General features: G+C 38.1%; 1 protein-coding gene across 1 annotated transcript; it reads right to left on the bottom strand.

Moving 5' to 3' along the window:
• Window positions 1-70: 70 nt before the first annotated feature.
• LOC112043715 (uncharacterized) lies at window positions 71-23,168 on the bottom strand. The gene is made up of 18 exons (XM_024079242.2): window positions 22,508-23,168; window positions 21,915-22,037; window positions 21,516-21,693; window positions 20,689-20,843; window positions 18,961-19,116; window positions 18,023-18,243; window positions 16,384-16,555; window positions 14,715-14,884; window positions 13,256-13,538; window positions 12,727-12,810; window positions 12,001-12,291; window positions 11,258-11,454; window positions 10,214-10,298; window positions 9,567-9,749; window positions 7,936-8,112; window positions 6,841-6,925; window positions 4,965-5,170; window positions 71-4,529 (listed from the first exon to the last, which is right to left on the bottom strand). The coding sequence occupies exons 1-18, from the start codon at window positions 22,943-22,945 to the stop codon at window positions 3,618-3,620; spliced, it is 4,116 nt and encodes a 1,371-aa protein (XP_023935010.1). The 5' UTR covers window positions 22,946-23,168; the 3' UTR covers window positions 71-3,617.
• Between the last annotated feature and the right edge of the window lie 660 nt (window positions 23,169-23,828).

The following is a 23,828-nucleotide window of genomic DNA, read 5'->3' on the forward strand; positions in this document are numbered from 1 at the left end:
ATATAATAGTGATGGTCATTTTTATTATAAAAATTTAAAGCCTTACATATAAAAATAAAAGTCCAGTAAGTTTTATACAATGCTATTATTTATTTTCCTTTATCACATTTAAAACATTGATTTGTATCCATGAGCACAATTTTGTTTAGTAATTACACGATTGATATTTTTTCTTACAACAGTTATTATTAGTATTATAATTTTGATATATTATGTATTATTATAAGCTTATGTTTCATTAAGCTGTATGTGGGCCGGCGAAAGGCGGCACATCAGATGGCATTCCAAAACATCACGTGAGATGCTGTTGAATACTATGAAGTTTATTAATTTAAAATAAAATATTAAATTCATAAAAAATCCAAAGAAATTAAAATTTAATTTAATTTAAATGAACTTAAAATTCTTTCTTTCTGAATGCCGGCCCTACATTTCCAGTAATGGTTTTCCATCAATAAAATATTTAGATACTAGTAAACGACTAACCAATTTGTAAATATGTAGTTAAAAAAAACATCACAAACAAAAATAAATTCGTTGAAAACCTTGTATACACGTCACTATCGCTGTTAGATTATTATAATTAATTCAACAAACAAAAGTGCTAATATGAAGCATCGGTTTCGGCCGAAACTGATGCCACGGCCGAATATTCGGTTTCGGTTTCGGTCGGACTCCATTGCGACGTCACCTCTTTCACTTGTGTGTGTAGAGGTGCTAGCTAAAATAAATTACATATAGATGTATTACACATATAATAAATTACACAATACATAGTTAATTTTAATAATAGCAAGCATTTAATAGACGGAGTAAATTGTCAATGATAAAATAACAAAAAAGTTAAGTATTTACATACATTCATAAATCTTTCAAAACAATTAAAAAATATACACAACTATATCTCCGGACGGCAATAAGGCATGGCTAAAATACTTTAAAAAGTAACAAAAAACTGACAGACAAATAAAACATTAGGAAAGTTAACAGCACATAAAACGTTAAATAAATCCTCTAACAAAACGTATTAAATTGTTTATAATGATATAATACATACCTATATAATTATTCTACATTTAAATTAAATTAGTAAATGGCCAAAAAATATATATACTTAAAACAAACTATATTTGGATTAGATTACACTGTATGGAACTAAAGTGTTTTTTCACTAAGATGCCTTTTACTACCTCAGACCAATTATAGAAGGACCAGACATCGCGCCCAAATTCACGACCAAAATTGTCTTTTAATTTCTGAGGAAAACGAGCTTTGTTTTGGTATATATCTTAAAGTAAACTAGAAATTTTTGCTCATTATTTACAACATTCAACTACACAAAAAGGTATTTTTACGGAGATCTTTAACCGACGAACACTATTAAAACTGTCATACATCGATACTATAGAGACAGATTTTATAATCGCATTAGATCGTTGATCATATACTTTGACAGAGTAACGTCTAGCGAGGCAGGTCCTATAAAAATAAATGGTCTGAGTTTACCACTGATCAATATTAGGCACCGAATACAGATGCTAACACGAACTTATATTTAGCTGGACACCGCTTCATAATTCAATATGTATTATAAAACTCAATTTCATACGATGAAATCACCAGAGTTGTTTAGAGATATCTAAATCATTGCCACGCGTGATTGATTGACAATGATTGATTTAGAAATTAATCTATTAATTAAAACTGTTTTAGTTTTTGGCACAGTTTACAAAAGAAGCGAGGCAAAAAAGCTCATAGATCTAATCTGTTGAGCACACTTGGATGGACGAGTGTCTAGATAAATATAATTCCTTAGATTTCATTCTGGTTTAGACAATACAGCCATTTTTAAAAATAACCACTTCATGGTATTTTGAAAAAAAATAAACACATTAAGTACCTTTATAATTTACAATACAAACATCTTCGCTACAACCCATCTAAGGGTACCTACATACTTACTCCATATGCAGTAGCATACATATGCGGGGTTTACTAAATAGGCAGCAGTTTAACAAAAACTCAACAAACCTTACTCAAACATAATAGTAGAAATTCCGAACTATCAGGAACAAAAACGTAACACAAAAAAACAGTAGGTTAACTTTTACGGAAATATAAAAATTAGGTATATCTAAGCTTTTAATAAATATATAGTGGTTATTTTATAATTATTTTGTGATATACCAGAACATACTTGCTATTAGATATTGCTTACACATTTAAAGTTGAAAAATTACACTTTATTAATACAATAATAATGTTTTATTTCGCGATTTTACTTTTATAACGGTCAGAAATCGACTAAATATATAATAAAATGGATATTTCAGGTATAAATAGTAGATTATTTCTGCTCCAAAGTCTATACTAAATTTCATCCAATTCGGTTCAGTGGTTTAGCCTTGAAAGGTATCAGAGAGACAGACTTACTTTCGCATTTATAATAATATTAGTATAATTAGTATACCCATGTTATAATATTATGGCTGTATTAAGTTATATTTTTATAATTAGAGAGCAATGTTTTTCGAAATCACAACTTTTGTTCGATATGATTCGCCTCCATCTTCTAAACACACTTACCTCAAGTCAACGCTTCCGAGACACGTACGACGATTAAAATTAGTATTTTGTAACAATTTTACAATTTAATCGATCTAAAATGGTTATTTTTCTCATCCACCATGTCAATACATAGACTGTTGAAAAGTATTACAATGGTTAACAAAACAGCCTTAAAGTTTATACGGAGACACTGTCAGAGACCGGTATTAAGAGAAAGTTAAATATAGGTCCCTGTTTTTTGTATTGTATTTGCGATTTCATCCTCTGAATAGTCTAGCTCTTTCCCAAATAATAAATATGTAATTTGGGAAAATGTTAAGAGAATAGGATCCAATATGGCATTTCGTAAAACTTTCAACCCCAAGTATCTAAAATTTCACTACACATATTCAAGTAGAATCCTCTGAATAGTCTGGCTCTTTCCCAAATAGTAAATATGTAATTTGGGAAAATGTTAAGACAATAGGATCCAATATGGCGTTTCGTAAGTCATTCAACACCAAGTATCTAAAAATTCACTACACATATTCAAGTAGAATCCTCTGAATATTCCGACTCTTTCCCAAATAGTAAATAATGTATTTGGGAAAATGTCAAGAGAATAAGATCCAAAATGGCGTTTCGTAAAACTTTCAACCCCAAGTATCGAAAAATTCACTACACATATTCAAGTAGAATCCTCTTAATATTCCGACTCTTTCCCAAATAGTAAATAAGGTATTTGGGAAGAGTATGTAAGTAAGATAATAGGATCCAATATGGCGTTTCGTAAAACTTTCAACCCCAAGTATCTAAAATTTCACTACACATTTTCAAGTCTCTGAATAGTCTGACTGTTTCCCAAATAATAAATATGTAATGTGGGAAAATGTTAAGAGAATAGGATCCAACATTGCGTTTCGTAAGATTTTCAACCCCAAGTATCTAAAATTTCACTACACATATTCAAGTAGAATCCTTTGAATAGTCTGACTCTATCCCAAATAATAAGTATATAATTTGGGAAAATGTTAAGAGAATAGGATCCAATATGGCGTTTCGTAAAACTTTCAACCCCAAGTATCCAAAATTTCACTACACATATTCAAGTAGAATTTAGGGGACAAAATCTCGCTGTACTGAGCGCAGTCGTTTGAATACATAATCGCCGCTGCCATTGTATTGGCGTTAGTCTCCATGTATTTGCGCAAAACAGCTTCCAGATCCTCAACCACCAAATTGTTCTCTAAATAGAAGTCTTTCGCGAAACGGAAACACGATTCCCAAAGAGAACTGTCGACTGGGAAAATACTGATGCACTTGTCTATAATCTGTGCCGCTTTGACAGACAAATTGATATCTTCATTTTTTATAGATTTGGGGATGATTTGTTTGGTAGTATATTTTAATTCGTCGCAACAACACGGCAAACTTTGGTATACGTTCGAATCGATCAGAGGATAAGCTTCCTCGTTCAGAATGGTCATAGATATGTCTTTTATGCGTTTCGACATTGCGTTTGTAATTATTATTTTGAGTTCATCTTTCTTCCTAGAAACGTTAGCGTCATCCAAATTATCGTGATGTGTCACATAGAATTGGTCTTCTTGGATTCCACGTTTCAAGTTTTCGAGCATAAATCTCAAACAGTCGGCAAACATGTTTCTGTGATACGCCAACTTTGCTGCCATATTTGGATTAGATGATAGATTCTCTTCGTTGATCCAGGGTTTTAGAAGTAGGATAACATCGTCCGCCCAGGATTTTTTCTTGAAATCTGCGAGGGATGTCAATGGGTTCAGTCTGGGTTCTATGGGTTTTCTTTCAATGTCGTCAACGTCGAAGGGGAACATGATGTCGATCCAATCGACCGCTTGGAACAAGAACTTGTTGTTGGTCTTGCTCGCTGGTATTTTTATCACCCGTTTTGTCGTCTTCATCATTATGACACGGTTATTCGGTTTCTCCTTTTCGTTGGTGCCCTATAAAAAGTTAAATTATAACTTGAATTTTATTTTACGTTTATTTTTGCAGGATTGTATTTCTTGGATTTTTCTGATCGTGTAATTGCCATACGGGGGTTTGGGCGAGAAAAGAATAGGTTGAGAAGAACAAAGTGCTTTGTAAGGGCAAGGGCAGACCTGTGGGACTCTGACCATAGCTTAGAGGGCCGTTCGGAACGAGTATGTCGGTCTGGGTCGGGTTGTCTGTGTTTGTGTTACCTGAGAAGCATTGTTTGTATAATCGTCAGTAATTTACATACAGAGCAAAACAAATACAATCGTAAAGGACATTTTTTTTCGGGCGTCATTTTCTGCAACTGACGTTGCAGACCTTACTCAAAATACTTCGTCGGAAGCTACGTTCGAGATCTAAGTCAGGTAGTAAGTAAATCGTGAATCTGTTTAGGAACTTACTTGCAAATGCATATTCCCAGTGGCGTACACCCGGCCGTCGTCATCTATGTATATAGTGAAGTCGCCGCCGCACGCGACCAGCGCCTTGCTCCTGGCGTCCGGCGCGTCCTTGTCGGGGGTCTTGTTGTGCTTCACTCCGTCCGGCTGCGTGTCTGTGCGGAGCTTCACCTCCGACGGTATCTGCACTTGCTTGCGATCTCCGCTACCTAATATCAAATTCAAATTTCATTTACAAATTTCAAATCAAATCAAATCAAATCAAAAACCATTTATTTCAAGTAGGCTCAGTTTACAAGCACTTTTGACACGTCAGTTGACTATTTGTAAAGATTCTACCACCGGTTCGGAAGGCAGGTCCTGCTGAGAAGATACCGGCAAGAAACTCAACAGTTGCTCTTTTGAAAAAGTCATACAGTATTATAATTTACAATTGATAACAATTACTGTTTACATTTGTTATAGTTTTACTTCCTGTGTGAAGGTGGAAGCTGATCCAACGGCCTCCAAGCATTTTTATCATTAAGGAACTCATCAATGTTGTAGTACCCTCGACTAAGTAAATGTTTTTTAACACATTGCTTAAAGCTATGCATTGGCAGGTCCATCACAGTCTTGGGGATCTTATTATAGAAGAGTACACCCAAACCTACAAAAGATTTTTTTACTCTTTGGAGACGATATGCAGAAATAACTAACTTATGCCCGTGTCTAGTAAGACGTGGGTTTAGATCTCCTTTTCGTTTGTACAAATTAATATTTTGTCTTACATATATTATACAGTTATATATATATTGACAGGCTACTGTTAGTATACCTATTTCTTTAAACTTTTGACGAAGGGACTCGCGTGATTTTAATTGATTCAATTAGGCTTAGTTTCAAATATTTTTGAAAAGTGAAGTTATGTCATGATTTAATGTCGAAAACTTTAAATTAAAGTTACGAGGGTTCCAAATGCGCAAATATAAACAAACTCAGCCAAGGTTTATTTTTGTTTTTGTTTACCACCGTTTTACAAACTTACCTATCTAGCACTAAGTACACAATCGTTTAGTGCTGTTCAACATCAACCCTTTTTATCATCTATTTATAATCTTTAACTCTATAATAAGTCTTTCCTATAGGCTTGCATTTAATACAGACTGAACTTTTTTGAGATATCACAGAAAATGCATCATTACTAACATATTTTAACACAGCCACTTCAGTGCCAGGCCTTCCCTTAGACACACCACGTTACTAAGTTTAAGTAATGTTTAGAATGTTTAACAATCACTATCAAATATTAATGAGGATATCCGCAGACGAACCAAAGTCACTGACATAGCTCAGCAAGCCTCGAAGCTTTAGTGGCAATGGGCAGGTCACATAGTTCGAAGAGCCAATGAACATTGGGGTTCCAAGTTACTGGACTGGCGACCCCGCGCCGGAAAGCTCCGTGTTGGTCGACCCCCCACTAGGTGGACCTCAGACATCAAGCGGATTGCAGGGAACCGCTGGATGCTGGCAGCTCGAGACCGTGGTGTTTGGAAGTCCATGCAAGAAGTCTATGTCCAGCAGTGGACGTTCATCTGATGATAACGATGATGGTCAGATGTTAATAATGACCTTGACCGATGGCTTACGACAACTTGTTGAGTTATGTCGGTGACTATGCTTCTTCTGTGGATCTCATTTCTGATTTGATCATAGTAACAATACTCCAAGCATAGCATATATATCATTCATCGCTAAGTTACTCTAGAGATTTCATATTACACCTATTCTTAAAACGACCAGTTTCTCTGAACCGTAAACACACTGTTCGCAGATTTTCATCTTTAGGCATTGAAGAACTTTGTAGGAAAATATGTCACTGTCTATTTTATTGACTTACCGAGTTGACCATCAAAGTTGAGACCCCACGAGTATATTGTGCCGACATTGTTCACTATGCACGAATGGTGCCAACCAGCTGACAGCTATAAGAAAAAATATACACTTATATATATATAGTACTACTTATATATATAGTACCATACAGAGGACAAATATTTTAGTTTGTTTGTTTGTAGTGAATGAGGCAGAAACAAATGGAACTGGATTGATTTTAAAAATTCTTGATATCTGGAATTATATCTTCTATACATAAAATGAAACTGTAACAGGTCCAATTCTGTACATTGAAGATATTTTGTAAATTTTTGTTGCAGGTTTATATTGTAACCGACACTGAAGCCAAAAAATATTTTTTTTTTGTCTGTCTGTTTGTCTTTTTATTGACCGATCACGCAGAAACTACTAGATATTACTAGATATTCGTCTCTGTCACGAAAATAAAAATGGAAAGTCAACTTACATTTATAAAAACTAAAAAAAAAATTGACTAATGGTTAAAAAAGGAATTATTTTTTTTGTATAAATCGTTCAGTTTTGAGTTATATTTTTGTAAAATGATTTGTGGATAAAAAGTGCGGTAATATATTTATATGAAGTGAAAAAGACATCGTTTAAATCATGTGTCATATTATATATACTTGTCGTCATCAACCCAACCCATATTAGGCTCGCTGCTGAGCTCGAGTCTCCTCTCAGAATGAGAGGGGTTAGGCCAATAGTCCACCACGCTGGCCCAATGCGGATTGGCAGACTTCACACACGCAGAGAATTAAGATAATTCTCTGGTATGCAGGTTTCCTCACGATGTTTTCCTTCACCGTTTGAGACACGTGATATTTTAATTTCTTAAAATGCACACAACTGAAAAGTTGGAGGTGCATGTCCCGGACCGGATTCGAACCCACACCCTCCGGAATCGGAGGCAGAGCTTTATATATACTTAAAGGCCTTAAAAGAAAGAAAGAAAAAACGTTTATTTTAAAATTGTGAGACACACCACAATGCCGAAGCGTTCGATGCCTCAACCACCTGAGCAAGGCAAGATCAAAACTTAAGTAGTAAAAGCATCAAACAAGCCTTGACTAATAGTTACCTGTACAATCTTCCCCTTAACATTGGCGGTGTCGACGGGGTGCGGCGTGAGGTGCGGGTCGGGCACGCACGCGGGCGGCGCGGCGGGCGGGCTGGCGGAGCGCCGCGCGTGCGTCGCGCGCACTTGCTGCGGACTGGCGCCCCAGCACCACAGCTGACCTTTGGCTGTCAACGCCAACTGTCGGATAAACACGATATCATCTTAGTCCGATGCCCTATTAGTATATCAGAAGAACCGGCTCCAGGTCCAGCAGAACAAGTGCTTGCGCCTTGCCACCGGAGCTCCAAGCTACGTCAGGAATGACGTCATACACCGAGACACCAGGACGCCCACCGTGGAAGAATTCGTCCGGAATCTAGTGCACCGTATGTTCGTGTAGTAATAAATATATTTTCTTTCTTTCTTTCTTCGTGCTCGCAGATAACGGACCATACCAACACCTCCATGGCATCGCACCTAACATGAAGGGGGAAACAAGATCCCCCGCGCCTTACCCGGGCAAGGAGGCATAGTCTCGAAGCCCGTACCCCCACCTGGATTTTTGTCCGGGAGGAGATGACCTGCCTGCCTATTAGTGCCACAGCGCACACATACGATGCGACGTCGCAGCATCGACGCTGTGTCCGTCCTTAGGCCCCCGCTCACTTACAACTTTTAGTTGGCCGACTTAGTCAGCCGATTATAGAACAGGTATAGCGATCTATGACAGCCCGCACATCTGTCCAACTAAATCACGTTCAATTAAAAAGTCGGCCAACTAAAAATTGTCAGTGAGCGGCCACCCATAGAGTGAGGCCTGGTCGCATAATTTCTGCTGCATTCGATTTTATACAAAAGTCCAGTTCCTACCACACGTCGTCGATTTGTGTTCCAACTTATAAGCGAATTTTTGCGAACGAAATTACGCGACTAACAAGTTGACAACTCACAAAATTACGCTCGTTTGACCTCACCCTTAGACCTCCTTAATCCGGACCTGTGGCAAAATCCATTCTTAGCGGTCGTAACTAACTATAGACTACCCCCCTGCCATGAGATTCCGCTTTTATATATTTAGATGACATGCCACATTAAAGCGTTTCGTGCACGCAGGTGACGCTTCAACAAACGATGTCTGGGTACGTGGGTCGTCCTCTTGCACTGCAATGCTTTGCGTAATTGCAACGCAGGTGTGGCATATTATGTGTTGATCCGTTGCGACGGCGCAACGCAACGCACTAATGAGGGATATCACTATCAGTATCAACCGGGTAATTACGAATGTATCTTAGTCTAGAGCAGTGATAGCCCAGTGGAGAGCACTGATAGCCCAGTGGATATGACCTCTGCCTCCGATTCCGGAGGGTCCCTCCAACTTTTCAGTTGTGTGCATTTTAAGAAATTAAACATCACGTTGGGACAAGTGATGTTTAATACGGTACGGTTAAGGAAAACATCGTGAGGAAACCTGCATACCAATGAATTTTCTTAATACTCTGCGTGCGTTAGTGGTAGTAGCACACAGTAAGTACTAAAGACTACAATCTCTTGAAGATTAAAAATTTTAAATGCGTTCAAAGTTCATTTTGCAGATAATGGATGTCTTTTTTCGAAATTTTACTTTTATCGTACACTGACGTGACGACACTCACATTATGGAAGTAGCCCACAGCGATCATCTCGATGGGGTCAGTGAGAGAAACGCGCAGCGGCACGGAGCTCTTGTCCCGGCCGCCGCCGCCCAGCTGACCGAACACGCCCGCGCCGCTCGCCCACACTTCGCCGTTCTTCATGAGCACCACTGTATGGCAGGCTCCACAACCCACGTTCAATACCTAAGATTTAAATTTGAAAATTGAGTATTTGTCCATTTTTAAAGTAAAACTTCTTCACGCACTTCCGGAGTAAGATGGTGAAAGCTTAACGAAAAGTGTATCAGGGCCTTATAACGGACGTTGAGAGGGAGAGCTAAAGAAGTTTTACTTCAGCCCTGTGGTCTTAACCCTACCCTCCTCAAGCGACCACCCACGCGTATATGGTATCTAGCTTTTCAGCACAAGTTGCGAAGGAATATAGGTTCAGCTACTTTTTTTTTCTGGTATAAAATCCCTTCAGACTTGTCCGACCTGCCCCAACTCGTCGGTCAGCAAAGGAGCAAACTTAATGGACGATTGATTAACGAATTATTAACATTTTTGGTGTATGCGGCAAAGTGCTCATAGCTCATGCAATTTTGTAGAAGTACATACTCGTAACAATGTATCTGCGATATCTATATTTGTACCTAGTCAGTACTTACTTTCCGTCCTTGAAACTTAGTAACTAGTTGCGGAGTCAACTGGTCATCTATATTGCCCAAACACAACTGTCCGTGCACACCCCAACTGAAAGATAATTAACTTCATTATTCTCTATTTTGAAAAATATGTGCAACTCGTAATATGTATTAAGTCAGAAATAAACAAAAACAGCTTGATGGCTTTGCGTTACGACGTCGCATCGGATCAACGCATTGTATGCCACATCTGCATTACGTTGACGCACGACGTCGCAACGCATGAAGTGAGTCAGTCTCAACAATGCACACAAAACGAATGAGCACTATCCGCTGACCTTTGAAACGCCTGCGGCGACGCAACGCTTAGTAGAAAATGCCTCATTCATTTGTTTCGCCTTTATACCTTTGTGCAATAAAGTATATATATCAAACAAACATGTCTATAACATAAAAATTAATCGCTAATTCTGTTGGTAAGCTCAAATCTCGAGAACGGCTGAACCGATTTGGCTAATTCTTTTTTTAGAATATTCCTTGAAGTACGACGATACTTTTTACGGAAAGTTTTTTTAGGGTAGGGTAAGGGTAGGATAGGGGGAGGGCAGAAGCGCACATAAGTCCGCTTGACCGGATCCGCTAGCTTAAAATATATACGCAGCTTCGACGGTGCGACCCGATTGTGACAGTGATTGTACCATTATTTTGTGGTCGAAGAAACACCTCGAGCAGGTCCTAGGACATGTGACCTTGAGAGTAGGTTTAAGGGATCCCTTTAGAATGCATCAACACTCACCTTCCCTTCTTCCTTGAAATTTATGATGAATAATAATTACAACACAAAATATTATTGCATAAAATCACTGACAGCGTGTCTACGCTGCCTAACAAACAACTGAGCTCAAGTCATCAAATACCCTCTTATTTATACCAACACTGATACCTTCCCTCTACAATAACATAAATAATGAATGTTAATACCACTTGTGATAGGAACTTGTAACACGACGTCGCAATGAAACGTAACGCATTAATGGGGCATTTCTCTAAGTAGTTTCTATAACTCACCCCCAAGTGTAGAGCCTGCCGCCGACGTCCACTGCAGCGGAGTGGTAGTGTCCCGCCGCCACCACCGCCAGAGGAGCAGTCCACGCAAACTCCACATGCAACAAGGCCCCCGAAGGACTCGCACTGTCCCCTATAGCGCCAGGCCATCTGCTACCTACGCCTAGCTGCCCGAACGTATTGTCTCCGGCAGCGTATATCTGCTCACAAAGACATCCAATACTAAATTGTAACATCATCATTAACAATCCATATTCGGTACACTGTTGTAGCACGAGTCTCCACTCAGAATGAGAGGGGTAGTCCACCACGCTGGCCCAATGAGGATTTCAGACACCTAGAGAATTAGGAAAATTCTCAGGTATGCAGATTAACAAGATGGCGACCTTAAAAGAACTATGACATGACAATTAACAGCAAACGTCAAATCGACTAGTGCATTGAAAACGTCATCAATCCGCCATTATTACCCATAATAGTGTTGCATTTCTTAGGAGAGAATGAATATCATTTCGAAATAATAAAATAAATTTGTAGATATGTTTCAAAAATAGTTAAAAATTCCGCCAGGGTACAATGACTGATTCTGGGCTCCATTAAATTTTGGACCATCTCCTTTCAGCCATATCGCTTCAGTAACTGCAGCCCAAAGGAGGAACAAACACACTAAGTTTCGCCTTTATAATAATAGTGTGATACGCGAATGAGCTTGTATTATAGTAGAAGTTCTTATTTCAAGTACGTACCCCGTTCTCAGTCAACAGAAGCGTATGGTGTCTCCCGCACGCCACATCAACCACCATGCCAATCAACTCTGTGTTGACCGCAGTATTGGCCACCATCACTTTGGCATTCCCATCGTCAGCCACCGCCCAATGGCCCAGGCCACAAGACACGGACCTTCGTGGAGTGAACTGGTTCTTCCACGTCTCCGGTTCTTGGTTTATATCCGTGTGTATGTCTACGCATGGTCGTCTACTCTCTATGACGCAGGCAACTTGCATAAAAGTTGATATTAGTTGAAGCATCCTTGTTGCCTGTAAGATAAAGTCATATTTATACTCTAACATATATTTAAAGATAGTACAATGTAAGAGTGTTTTAAGTCAGATCTGGGTGACCTTGTCGCTTTAATTCGTCGATTTATCGTATAATAGCAGTATAAATCAATTAATCACTTTTCTCTCTCGTTGTTGTTGTAGTTGATAAATTTGTCTACATATTGCTCTTTTATCCATCGCCAATAGCAACGAAAAAGAGAGCGATATTTAAGAAAATAACGCTTTAACTTTTAAAAAATATATTAAGAATGTGAAGATAAAATTTGTGATATCTTAACATTTTTTTTAATTCAACTTCTAAATCACGGGCCAGATTTTAATTTACGTGTCACTGGTAGCTATGGTATTCTGCAGAAATTAACCTAAACATTTATAGAAATTAATATTAAAATGACAGCATTTTCAACTTACATAAATTGAAGTGATGCCTTGCTTCAAGTCACGCATTACCGGCCGCAGCTGATCTTGCAAAGGATTCAACCATAAACATAGCCTCTGAAACCATATCTCATCATTATCATCATTAACAACCCATATTCGGCTCACTGTTGAGCACAAGTCTCTTCTCAGAACCGAGAGGCCTTAGTCCACGTTGGCTAAATTCGGATTGGCAGACTTCACACACACAGAGTTAAGAAAATTCTCTGGTAGACAGGATTCTTTACGATGTTTGAAAAAATCTTGGAAGAAATCTGCCGTGCTGGAAGAGTTTTCAGATGATTTCTGAGGTGTTTTTGGGTGTCCTAAACGTACACACTCAACAACATGTAACGCTTCCTTAATATCTTCATCAGCTTGAGTAAATCCTGAAAACCTCCTTTTCGGCTCCCCACTGATTTTGGAGCGATAAGGAAAATATTGATCATGTATAAGGACATGAGTGTCATTCTTTTTCTTTTAATATATCATCATGAAATAATTATAATAATCAAAAAGTTACCTTTAATATAATTGTATCGAACTTATTGCATTTCTCAGTGATGAAGTCAAAGAACCACTGTCCATTTTCTTCCAGCAATATAGGAACTAGACACTTCTGTCGCAGTAGACACACTATAGCACCTCTGCATATATCGCCTCTGGACCTTATAGCATTCAGCAGTAAACCGGGATGTCCTCTATAAATGCTGAATACTGGTACCAACTCCCACAATCCTATTGCAGCTGCTATGGAAGTCAACTCTTGCAATTCCAAGGGATTCAATATTGTCAATTTTATGTCCCTAAAATAATAATGTATTAGGATTTAAAGCACTTCTGTAGTTCAAACATGCGGCAAACGACATATCTCTTATCTAGATACAGACAATTTTCAACCAATAGCAACTCAAATTTCAACCAATTGTAATTACTTCTGTCATTCTTTGCTTTGAGACGAAAGATATGACTCTAAGAAAACTCTGCCGCCATTAGTGGACATTTTGTCTATTTCTCTTTATTTGGTTGCATGCTAGGCCCAGTGAATTAGATAGAGAGCCTCGTCATCAGCATCATCATCATTATCAACCCATATTCGGCTCACTACTGAGCTCGAGTCTTCTATTAGAAAGAGAGGATTAGGCCAATAGACCGCTACGCTGTCCCAATACGGATCGACAGACTTCTTCTCTGGTATGCAGGTTTCCTCACTGTTTTCCTTAACCGTTTTGACACGTGATATTTAATTTCATAAAATGCACACAATTGAAAAGTTGGAGGTACATATCCAGGACCGGATTCGAATGGCTTCCAGCTCTTGATCCATAGTTGGATCAAGAGCTGGAAGCCATTCTGAAATCGTCATCGAATGGGACAAACAAATTAAATTACAATTGTCTCGTTATTTTGACTCAACACAAAGACAAACCTTGAGACAGCACATTTCAACAACCTTGTGCGCCAGTTCGAAGTTACATTGCCCATTCGATCACGACCTGTTAAAACTCAATCTCTGGGCGGCCGGACTTTAATATGGACTTGAAACTATAGCTTGGCAAATTCGTTCGTAACACTCCGGATGGTAGGCGGGTAGCGATGACAGACAAACCCACAACCGATGAGCCCCACTTCCAGCCCCTGCCCCGCGCGCACAACTCCACACCCGCACAGTCCTTCGCCCTCCGTCGCCCGCATATCATCGGTGTGGTTCAACGAACTTGCCAAGCTATACAGTTAAATATACACTTATCTATACTAATATTATAAATCTGAAGAGTTTGTTTGTTAGTCTGTTTGATTGAACGCGCTAATCTCAGGACTACTGGTCCGATTTGAACAATTCTTTCAGTGTTAGATAGCCCATTTATCGTGGAAGGCTGAAGGCTACATTTTATCCCCGTATTCCTACGGAAACGGGAACCACACGGGTGAAACCGCGCGGCGTCTACTAGTTGTATAATATAAAAGAAACAAGTACTAACATGTCGAAATTTTCTTCGCTATTAGTTCCAATCTTCAACAGTAAAGCCAGCAACTTTGTAGTGATGGCAGAATTGCCAAGACTTCCAACGTTGCCCACTTGTTTGTACATCGACAGCTCGTGCAGACGGCCAAACACTCCCAACCGTGCCACCCAACCGTCCGGCTGACTCTAGACAAATCAGCCAGAAATTAGTAGAGTAAAAGTCAAAATTCATTTATTTTAAGTAGGCTTGAACAGGTTATGGGTCCAGATCACGCTTAACAGTGCGTGTTGCCAGTGATAACCTATGGTTCCGAGATTTGGTCGCTAACTATGGGCCTCATAAGAAGCGGGCGATGGAACGAGCTATGTTAGGAGTATCTCTGCGTGATCGAATCAGAAATGAGGAGATCCGCAGAAGAACCAAAGTCACCGACATAGCTCAACGAGTTGCGAAGCTGAAGTGGCAATGGACGGGGCACATAGTTCGAAGAGCCGATGGACGTTGGGGTCCCAAAGTGCTGGAATGGCGACCCCGCACTAGTAAGCGCAGTGTTGGCCGACCCCCAACCAGGTGGACTGACGACATCAAGCGAGTCGCAGGGATTCGCTGGATGCAGGTGGCTCAGTATCGTGATGTTTGGAAGTCCTTACAAAAGGCCTATGTCCTGCAGTAGACGTCCATCGGCTGATATGATGATGATGATGATGATGAAGTAGGCTTACAATTACTTTTGAAATGTCAGGGTTTTTTTTGGCAAAAATGAAAAAAAAAATACATTCTAAAATAACATATTATTTGCGAAGGTATGGCTTGTATGAACAGTATGATATTAAGCCTTACCCAAATAAATACAATATTCATCAATACTTTTTTAATTTTGAACAAAATTATTAATATTTTAACCATTAACGTAGTTTCAAAAGAACTCTGTAAGAAAATAATGATTGAATAGGTACTACCATTGATTAATTATATGGGCAATTATAATGAGAATGTTCTGCTAGGCTGCCAGTAGTTCTGCGAGGTAGGTACTAGGTCACCCTCGTAATTTTAATTTTAAGTTTTCGACTATTATTACCACCATTAGATTAAATTAAGTTGTGACATAATCCTGACATTTCAAAAGTGCTTGTAAACTAAGCCTAATTGAAATAAATGAATTTTGAATTTTTTGAATTTTTGATCCTGGGCTGGGCCGATTGAGGTTATCTTAATTGGTCCAAGTCTGGCTGGTAAGAGGCTTGAGCCGTAGCTAGTTACCACTGGCAAAGACGTACCGTCAAGCGATTTAGCGTTCCGGCACAGTGTCATGTGGAAACCGAAAGGAGTGTGGATTTTCATCCTACTAACAAGTTAGCCCATTCCTATCTTAGATTGCATCATCACTTACCATCAGGTGAGATTCTAGTCAAGGGCTAACTTAACCTAAAACTTAACATTAGTTTCTTGAATAACTCGAAAAATATTTATTCCAAAATTACAAAAAAATATTATTTACGATCCTCTTACCGAGCTCATTTGTTTGATGTATCACACAATATAGTTCATTTTTTTTTTTTTAATTTTTAACTTGCTAGAAGAGACCTTTATATTCAAATAATTTATATTTCGCAGTTAGCTAACAGGGCTAAAAAAAAGACTTCTATGCGGACGAAGTCTTGGGCGTCGGCATATAAAGGGTCACCTGTGAGAGCGAGTAGAGGTACTGCGCGGCGGCGATCTTGCCGCGCGACATGAGCATGTCGGCGGCAGCACGCAGCAGCACCGGCACGGGCGCCCCCAGCGCCGCCGCCGACAGCTCCGCGCCCGCGCCGCCGCGCATTATCAGGCTCACCAGCCACTCGCACGGCTCGCACCTGCGCACATTCATAAACACCATCACACTAATGGTAGCATTCCGATCTTGGCGACCGCGACCTGCGACCGCGACAGGGTCGCACGACCCACTGCTTATACTACAGCCTTTCTTGATGAATACTGTTTACCAACAAACAAATTGAAAATGAGTGTATAAATCACTAGTCATTTCACAACTAATTATAGTAATAAAAACTTGTTCTTAAATTAATGAAAATAAATTTGATTTATAAGCTTAAGACAGTTACATTTGTTAATATATTATTTATAACATTTTATAAACAAACCATACATAATTTAAAATAAATAAGTTATGTAATGACATGCGCTTTTTACCTTCATTTCTAATTTATTTGTTGGTAAACAGTACACATCAGGAAAGGCTGTAGTATATAGTATGAATTTATATGGAGCACAAAACAAAAGTGGTCGCGCGACGCGGTCTCAGGCTTTGTTTAGTGCTCCATATAAATTCATACTAAGCAGTGGGTCGTGCGGTCGCAGGTCGCGGTCGTCAAGAACGAAAGGCTACCATAACACTGAAATATAAACCGCCAAATACTCCTGTGATCATTTTCAGAATATGCCTGACTATAGCTTTGCAAATTCGTTCGTAACACTCTCGATGGTCCGCGCGGGTTTGCCGGGACGGTTAGCGATGCCCCGTGCGCACGACTTCATACCCGCGCAGTCCTTCCGTCTGCCCCGCGCGCTCGACTTCACACCCGCGCAGTCCTTTCCCCCGTCACCCGCATATCACGGGAATGTCATCAACGAACTTGCCAAGCTATAGTATAGAATCCATATATTTTTGCATAATTTTAAGATGGCCGCGTGGCGCAGTGGCAATGTGACCCCGCTTCCTACATCTAAGGCCGTGGGTTCGATTCCCACAAATAGAAAATATTTGGGCCACCATGGTGGATTATTAGCCTAAGCCATCTCTTTCGGAGCCGTTCTTTGAGAATGTGGATATGACCTCTGCCTCCGATTCCAGAGGGGTTGTGTACATTTTATGAAATAAAATGTCACCTGTCTCAAACGGTCATCAAAGGAAAAACATCGTGAGAAAACCTGCATACCAGAGAAGAGACTCGAGCTCAACAGTGAGCCGAATATGGGTTGATAATAATGATGATGATAATCTCTTTCGGAGAAGAGAGTCGTGCTAAACAGTGACCTGAATATAGGTTGATTCCTAATGGATAATGATGATGATTGATGACGTGCTATTAGATACAAGTAGGTATTACTTACACACATTCTTTTAAGTAATTAAATATCACGTGTCTCAAACGGTGAAGGAAAACATTGTGAGGAAACCTGCATACCAGAGAATTTTCTTAATTCTCTAAGTCTACCAATCCGCATTGGGCCAGCGTGGTGGACTATTTGCCCCTCTCATTCTGAGAGGAGACTCGACCTCAGCAGTGAGTCGAATATAGGTTGAAACCAACATTACTTACACAGTATTGAGCACATAGGCGCCGCGGGTCGTAACAACAAGGCACGGCTCGATAGCGAACCGCGGCAACTGCAAGTCACACATAAACGTAGGCTCCTTCCACCCGCCGGCAACAGTTGACGACTCCTTCGCCGACATTAGGTAAGCCCTTTGTACGTCCCCTATCAACTCAGCACACCATAGTTCTGAGAAATCCCTTTTTGTTCCAAGCAATGTTTCACCCTGTAGGAAAATTGTAAGAAAAAAAGAAGTAAATGAAATTTCTTGTAATCAACAATATACAGCTTTAGATAAATAAGCCCTTTAAATACTCAATCTATTAAGCTAATTATACAGGTCATTGTTATAGCAAAAGTATATATGAATATAAAGCGCTCTTTACTGATCTAATGTGAGTTAATTCTTTATAAATCCTTATCCAATGCCCAATGATAACGAGGCTTGCCTCGAAGAGCATGTTAATGGATTAACATGCTCTGTGAGGCAAGCCGCGTAACACCACCAACTTCCTAACTCCGAATTTTATTAAGAGAATCTTTTCTGAGAATTTCTTTGACGATTTCAAAGCTTGTTGTTTCATAGCCGGCTTCCAGACCCTAGAGACCTAGTATGCGACCAACAACTCATTCTCTTGAAGAAGAAATAGACTAAACGTCGACCAATAGCGGCGGTGGTGTCCCATCTGTCTCTTTCCTCCCAACGCAATGAAAGGGATAGCGAAATTTCCGATTACGCCGCTATTCATTGATATTTATCTATTTTTCTTACGAGATTGTCATTGGTCGCATGTTATCCCAATAGCCCCTTGATATATGCATAAACATAAGCTGGCCGCTGGACCAACGAGCAGTTAATTCAACCTACATTACTAACTAACTGTTTTTTTCATTGATAATTTCCCATTTCATACATACTCGTAGTTATTTATTAAATATTTACCTGCGCCTGTGAGAACTGAACGCTGTGTATTTCCAATTCATTTTTCCTTAACAAATAGACCAATCTCTGTGACCATAGACATTGTATATACTGCCCGTCTTTCTTAATTTGAGGGCGTAGTGTTCTTGAAGGGGTCACATCTGCTGGGCTTTCAAGCTTAAATAAATAATATAAAATGATTTAGAACTATCCAATATTTGCAGACAACCGCGACTTCGTCTTACTGCGTGGAATTCAGATTTTCACAAATCCCGCGGAAAGCATGGATTTTTCCGGGATGAAAAGTAACCTATGTGTTAATCCAGAGTAAAATATATTTCCATTCCAAATTTCAGCCAAGTCGCTTCAGTGGCGGGTAAAGAGTAACAAACATACAAACAAAAATTCATACAAACTTTCGCGTTTATAATTTTAGTAGGTTATGATGTAAAGATCTCAAACAACATTAATGATTTATTGTATTTTGGCTTCTTGAAATTAGATTTTTATCCTCCTACCCCTTATTTTTAATAGCGATTTTTGTATGTATTGTTACATGCTGGGTCAGCTAGTGGAATTTTAAAATTAATAAGAAATTATATGGGTTGCGATTAATCTAAACAAAACTTATTAGTTAGTCATGGAAAAATCTGTTGTAATCATGAAATATCATTTGATATGATAAGGATTATTAATTTGCTTGTTTATAAAGTTGAAATTTTAAAATAACTGATAATTCTATATTTAATCCTGATAATGCATATAATTAATCACAGATTTATCATCTTATTAAACGTAAATCTTTACTAATTCAGAGTAACTATAGATAAACAATATTTTCAACAATCAAACAAGAAAATCTTTCTTAAAGCAGAGCATATAAGCAGAGATTCGGTAGTTGCAAATGCACCATAAAGCTATTTGTCCTAATACATATATTAGCAGGTTTGCAATGTATTGGAAGAAGTCTAGTCTAGAATCCTAAGTTATATTGTAATACACAATTACTGTACGAGCACTGAGTACAATGCACTCTACAATTTAATAGTACATTATGATATAAGTGTGGTAAGTTGAAAATTACAGCCGAGGCGATATTGCAGCTCGAGCCAAAGCGCACGTATGTCATACAACGTTTTATAACACATTTGCGAAGACACACACTTTGAACACACTTTCTGGAAATGAATTTGCATCTTTGCTTGTTTTTCTTAGGATGACATTTTAACACGCTTGTCATTGTTGCACAGATAACGAAGTGCGCACACCAACATTTGTTTTTTTTTTAGACAAATACACCAAAAACAGCCAGTATTATTAATATTCGTATAAGTGCGTCATGAAATACATTACAATATTGAAATTGGTGAAATAAGCGATATTTTACGAGTAAATGTGTTATAAAACATCGTCGTAAATAAAATAAGTTACAAATCATTCACTTTTGCACTCTTCATCCCAAACTTAATTAAATTGTAAATACAAAAGTATTTTCCCAAGTGAGAACATTTTAGGAATCCTATAATTTGATGTAAAATTAAAATCTGAGAAAGAGGTACATAGTTTTTGCTGCAAGCTAAAATTGCAGTTTTTATTACAGCAATCAAACCTCAGCCCCCCAATAATACCTAAAAACTTGAAGTTTTCTTAAACAAAACCAGGTAGGGCTAAAAACCTGCATACAGTCCAGAAAAAAGAACATCATCCTTTTTGGAAATTGTTTCAAAATGTTGGATGATAGAAACTTACAATTACAATGCCTTCATTTAGTTCGAAAGCTGTCAAAAAGTGTCTGCCATTCACATATTGTGCAGTCAGTGCCCAACTGTTTGAGTTTTTACGATAGTTGGGCAAATAATCGGTTGGTTTTAATACATACTCCACTGTCTGGGTTTTGTTTTCATCTAAAAAAAAAAGAATATTTATCTAAACAAATATTATAAAGAGCAATTTGATTTATGTTATGATTTAACTCATTGACCATTGATATATAAATTCTTCTACAGTCCAAACCATAGATGTCTTCTTTTTGACTTTTTTTTATATTGAGAAATACTTTAATAGGAAACTTATGCTAATCTATTCAAAAAAGTATACAAATCATGCCCCCTCCATATATCCCCATTGGACAGCCAGGCTGATCCTTTGCACAAGAAATGAGCCAGCCCTTCTGTCACCAGTAACTACATATAGCCACAGTAAAATAATTAGAAGAAATTGTTCACTTGCTTTTTTATACATACTTACCAGCACCACACTTAGGAAACTTTCACCTTTTATAAAATGACAAAGGTCTGAACATCATAGGGTTTGGGTCTATTTTTATACATATACCAGCAGTGCTAACATGCAACCAAGTAAAAAGAAAAATGACAGAATATTGTCCAATGGCAGCAGAGTTCTCCCAATCCCATCTCTTTCATTCCAAGGCAATGAGAGAGATAGCTGTATTTCCAGTTGCACTGCTATTGGTTGAAATTTGTCTATTTCTTTCACGCGATAATCTCAAATGGTTGCATGTTAGGGCCACAGGAACTTAGTTGCAGGCAAAATTACTAATATATTTTGAAACAAACCTTTAGATCCACTCTGAGTGAAAAATGTGATTTTATCCTTAGACAACTGTTTTATGTAAGACATGAAGCCATCTTTCTTCTCTTTATCAGTTTGAGCTCTCATCTGTTGAAGCCAATTATATCCAAACGATCTATGTTCTAATATTAACTTCCATTGTTGAGTAGGGCCTTTGGATATCTAAAAAGACAATTAACTATTAAAGACAGTTTTCTTACAAAGAAATAGCTTAATTTAATAAAGACATCACTGTGGATGCAGAAAGTAAGGCAGACATACCCTCTGGGCTTTAAAGTGATCAGAAATGACAATACTGTACAAATTTGTAACAGAATAACAATGAATAAACTAATATTTATAAATATACATACTGAACAAATTACTTATTCTCATATACTTACTAGAAGAGCCAGCAGATCTAGGGAATCATCAAAGCATATCTGCAAATCCACTATTTCATCAAAAACTTTTGTCTCACCGACAACACTCTGTGTCTCCAATGAATAAAATGTTATTGTTCCAGACTGTAATAAATTAAAAAATAAATTATATGTGGATCGTCATTATCAACCCACATTCGGCTCACTGCTGAGCTCGAGTCTCCTGTCAGAATGGGAGGGTTTAGCCCAATAATCCACCATGCTGGCCAAATGCGGATTGGCAGACTTCATATATGCAAAGAATTGAGAAAATTTTCTGGTATGCAGGTTTCCCCACAATGCATTTCCTTCAGCATTTGAGACACGTGGTATTTAATTTCTTAAAATGCACACAACTGAAAAGTTGGAGGTCCTCCAGACAGGATTCGAACCCACACCCTCTGGAATTGGAGGCAGATATCATATCCACTATCTATCTATCTATGGTCCTGCTTATGGCTATCACGAGCCATAAGCAGGACCATAGAGCCCATTAATTTTATTTTGGTTTAAGATTTCAAGCCTTGGCTCATCGCCAGCTACTTAACATTGAACCTAAGTACTTTTTTACAAACCTTGGAGGCAATGATGATTATGTTTTCAGACTCCTTTGTAAGCCACCACACTACTGATGTGGGCTGTGGTAAATCAACAAGAGGCAAAACTGTAACACTTGATAGAGACCACTTGCAATCAAATGTGTTCTGTGGTATGAATCTTGGCAAAAATGGCACAAGCAGTACTTTTTGATCACTAACTATTAGAACCCACGTCCCGCTTGGCTCAAAACACATGCAATATACGGGATTGTCCACGAAATCCCAATCATAAACACTGTCAAATCTTTCAGACTGCGAATTTATGTACACAAACACCAATTCTTTGTCACTTGCGAGTGCTAAAAACTTTTTTAAGCCCACTTCGTAAAAACTGTGATTCAAAATCTCATGCTGGACCAGAACGTCTAATTTAAATAAGCCAGAAAAGTCTAAATTTTCACTTTGTTGAGACATAATTAAATTTATAGCGGCGCCGCGCAATTTAAATAAATTTTATAAATAAAATATTTATTAAACACAATTTAGATTTGTATTATAGTACACATATTAATAAGTAAGATCTAGTGACAATAAAGAAACATATTTATGGGGACATTATCTAATTCAAATGTTTATAATTATAATTTTCTTTTCTTGATTTGTGTGGTCTTCGTCTGTCTCACAAACGTCAAATGAAGCACAGATCACTATAGACTAATGAAGTGACAAATGATAATGAATGAAGTCACCTGTCACAGACCTTTCATAGTTCATTTGACGTTTGTGTCACAGACGACCATATGCAGCCAAGCAAAGAACACAGATTAAGAGGCCGTACAGACTATCTTTTTAGCCGTTTGTGGTACAGACTACTTTAGTACGAAAAATATTTTGATTTACCGCCCAAAAATCGTTCGTACTCGACTAAAATACTCAAGTAGTCCGAACTAGGCCTATTAGGTACTAGCAGAGAATTGTATAAATCTTTATATAGAAAATAGAAATCACAAAGCGATTTATCGACGCCTCCTGTGACTAGAAGGCTAGTCTATATTTTGGTCAAAGAATCAATTTTTATTAAAACGATCAGTGACTTAGCTTCTTTAATACAGTGGATTAAAATACTTGTTTAAACCAGTTAACCTGACTTAACTGGTTTCTTGACTTCACTTTGACTTGATTCATGATTTTTGAAAATCTGAAAATTTATAAAGTACAACATAAAATAATTTATAATAACTCTCAAAATGACGTATTTTTACCTGTTTCTATTCAAACTATTTTTTTTACGAGAATTGCGAATTACGATGCTGACTTTATTGGGTTGGGTAAAGTCATGGTGGTTGTATTTGTACCG

This window comes from Bicyclus anynana, chromosome 7 (genome assembly GCF_947172395.1).
Source record: "Bicyclus anynana chromosome 7, ilBicAnyn1.1, whole genome shotgun sequence".
NCBI classification, from domain to species: domain Eukaryota; kingdom Metazoa; phylum Arthropoda; class Insecta; order Lepidoptera; family Nymphalidae; genus Bicyclus; species Bicyclus anynana.

Excerpts from the sequence above, each read along its gene's own strand:
- LOC112043715 (XM_024079242.2), bottom strand. The coding sequence starts at position 22,945 with ATGTCTCAACAAAGTGAAAATTTAGACTTTTCTGGCTTATTTAAATTA. Across the intron at positions 21,694-21,914 it reads TAGATCTGCTGGCTCTTCTA|ATATCCAAAGGCCCTACTCA; the intron begins GTAAGTATATGA and ends TTGTCTTTTTAG. Across the intron at positions 8,113-9,566 it reads CTGTGGGCTACTTCCATAAT|TTGGCGTTGACAGCCAAAGG; the intron begins GTGAGTGTCGTC and ends TTTATCCGACAG.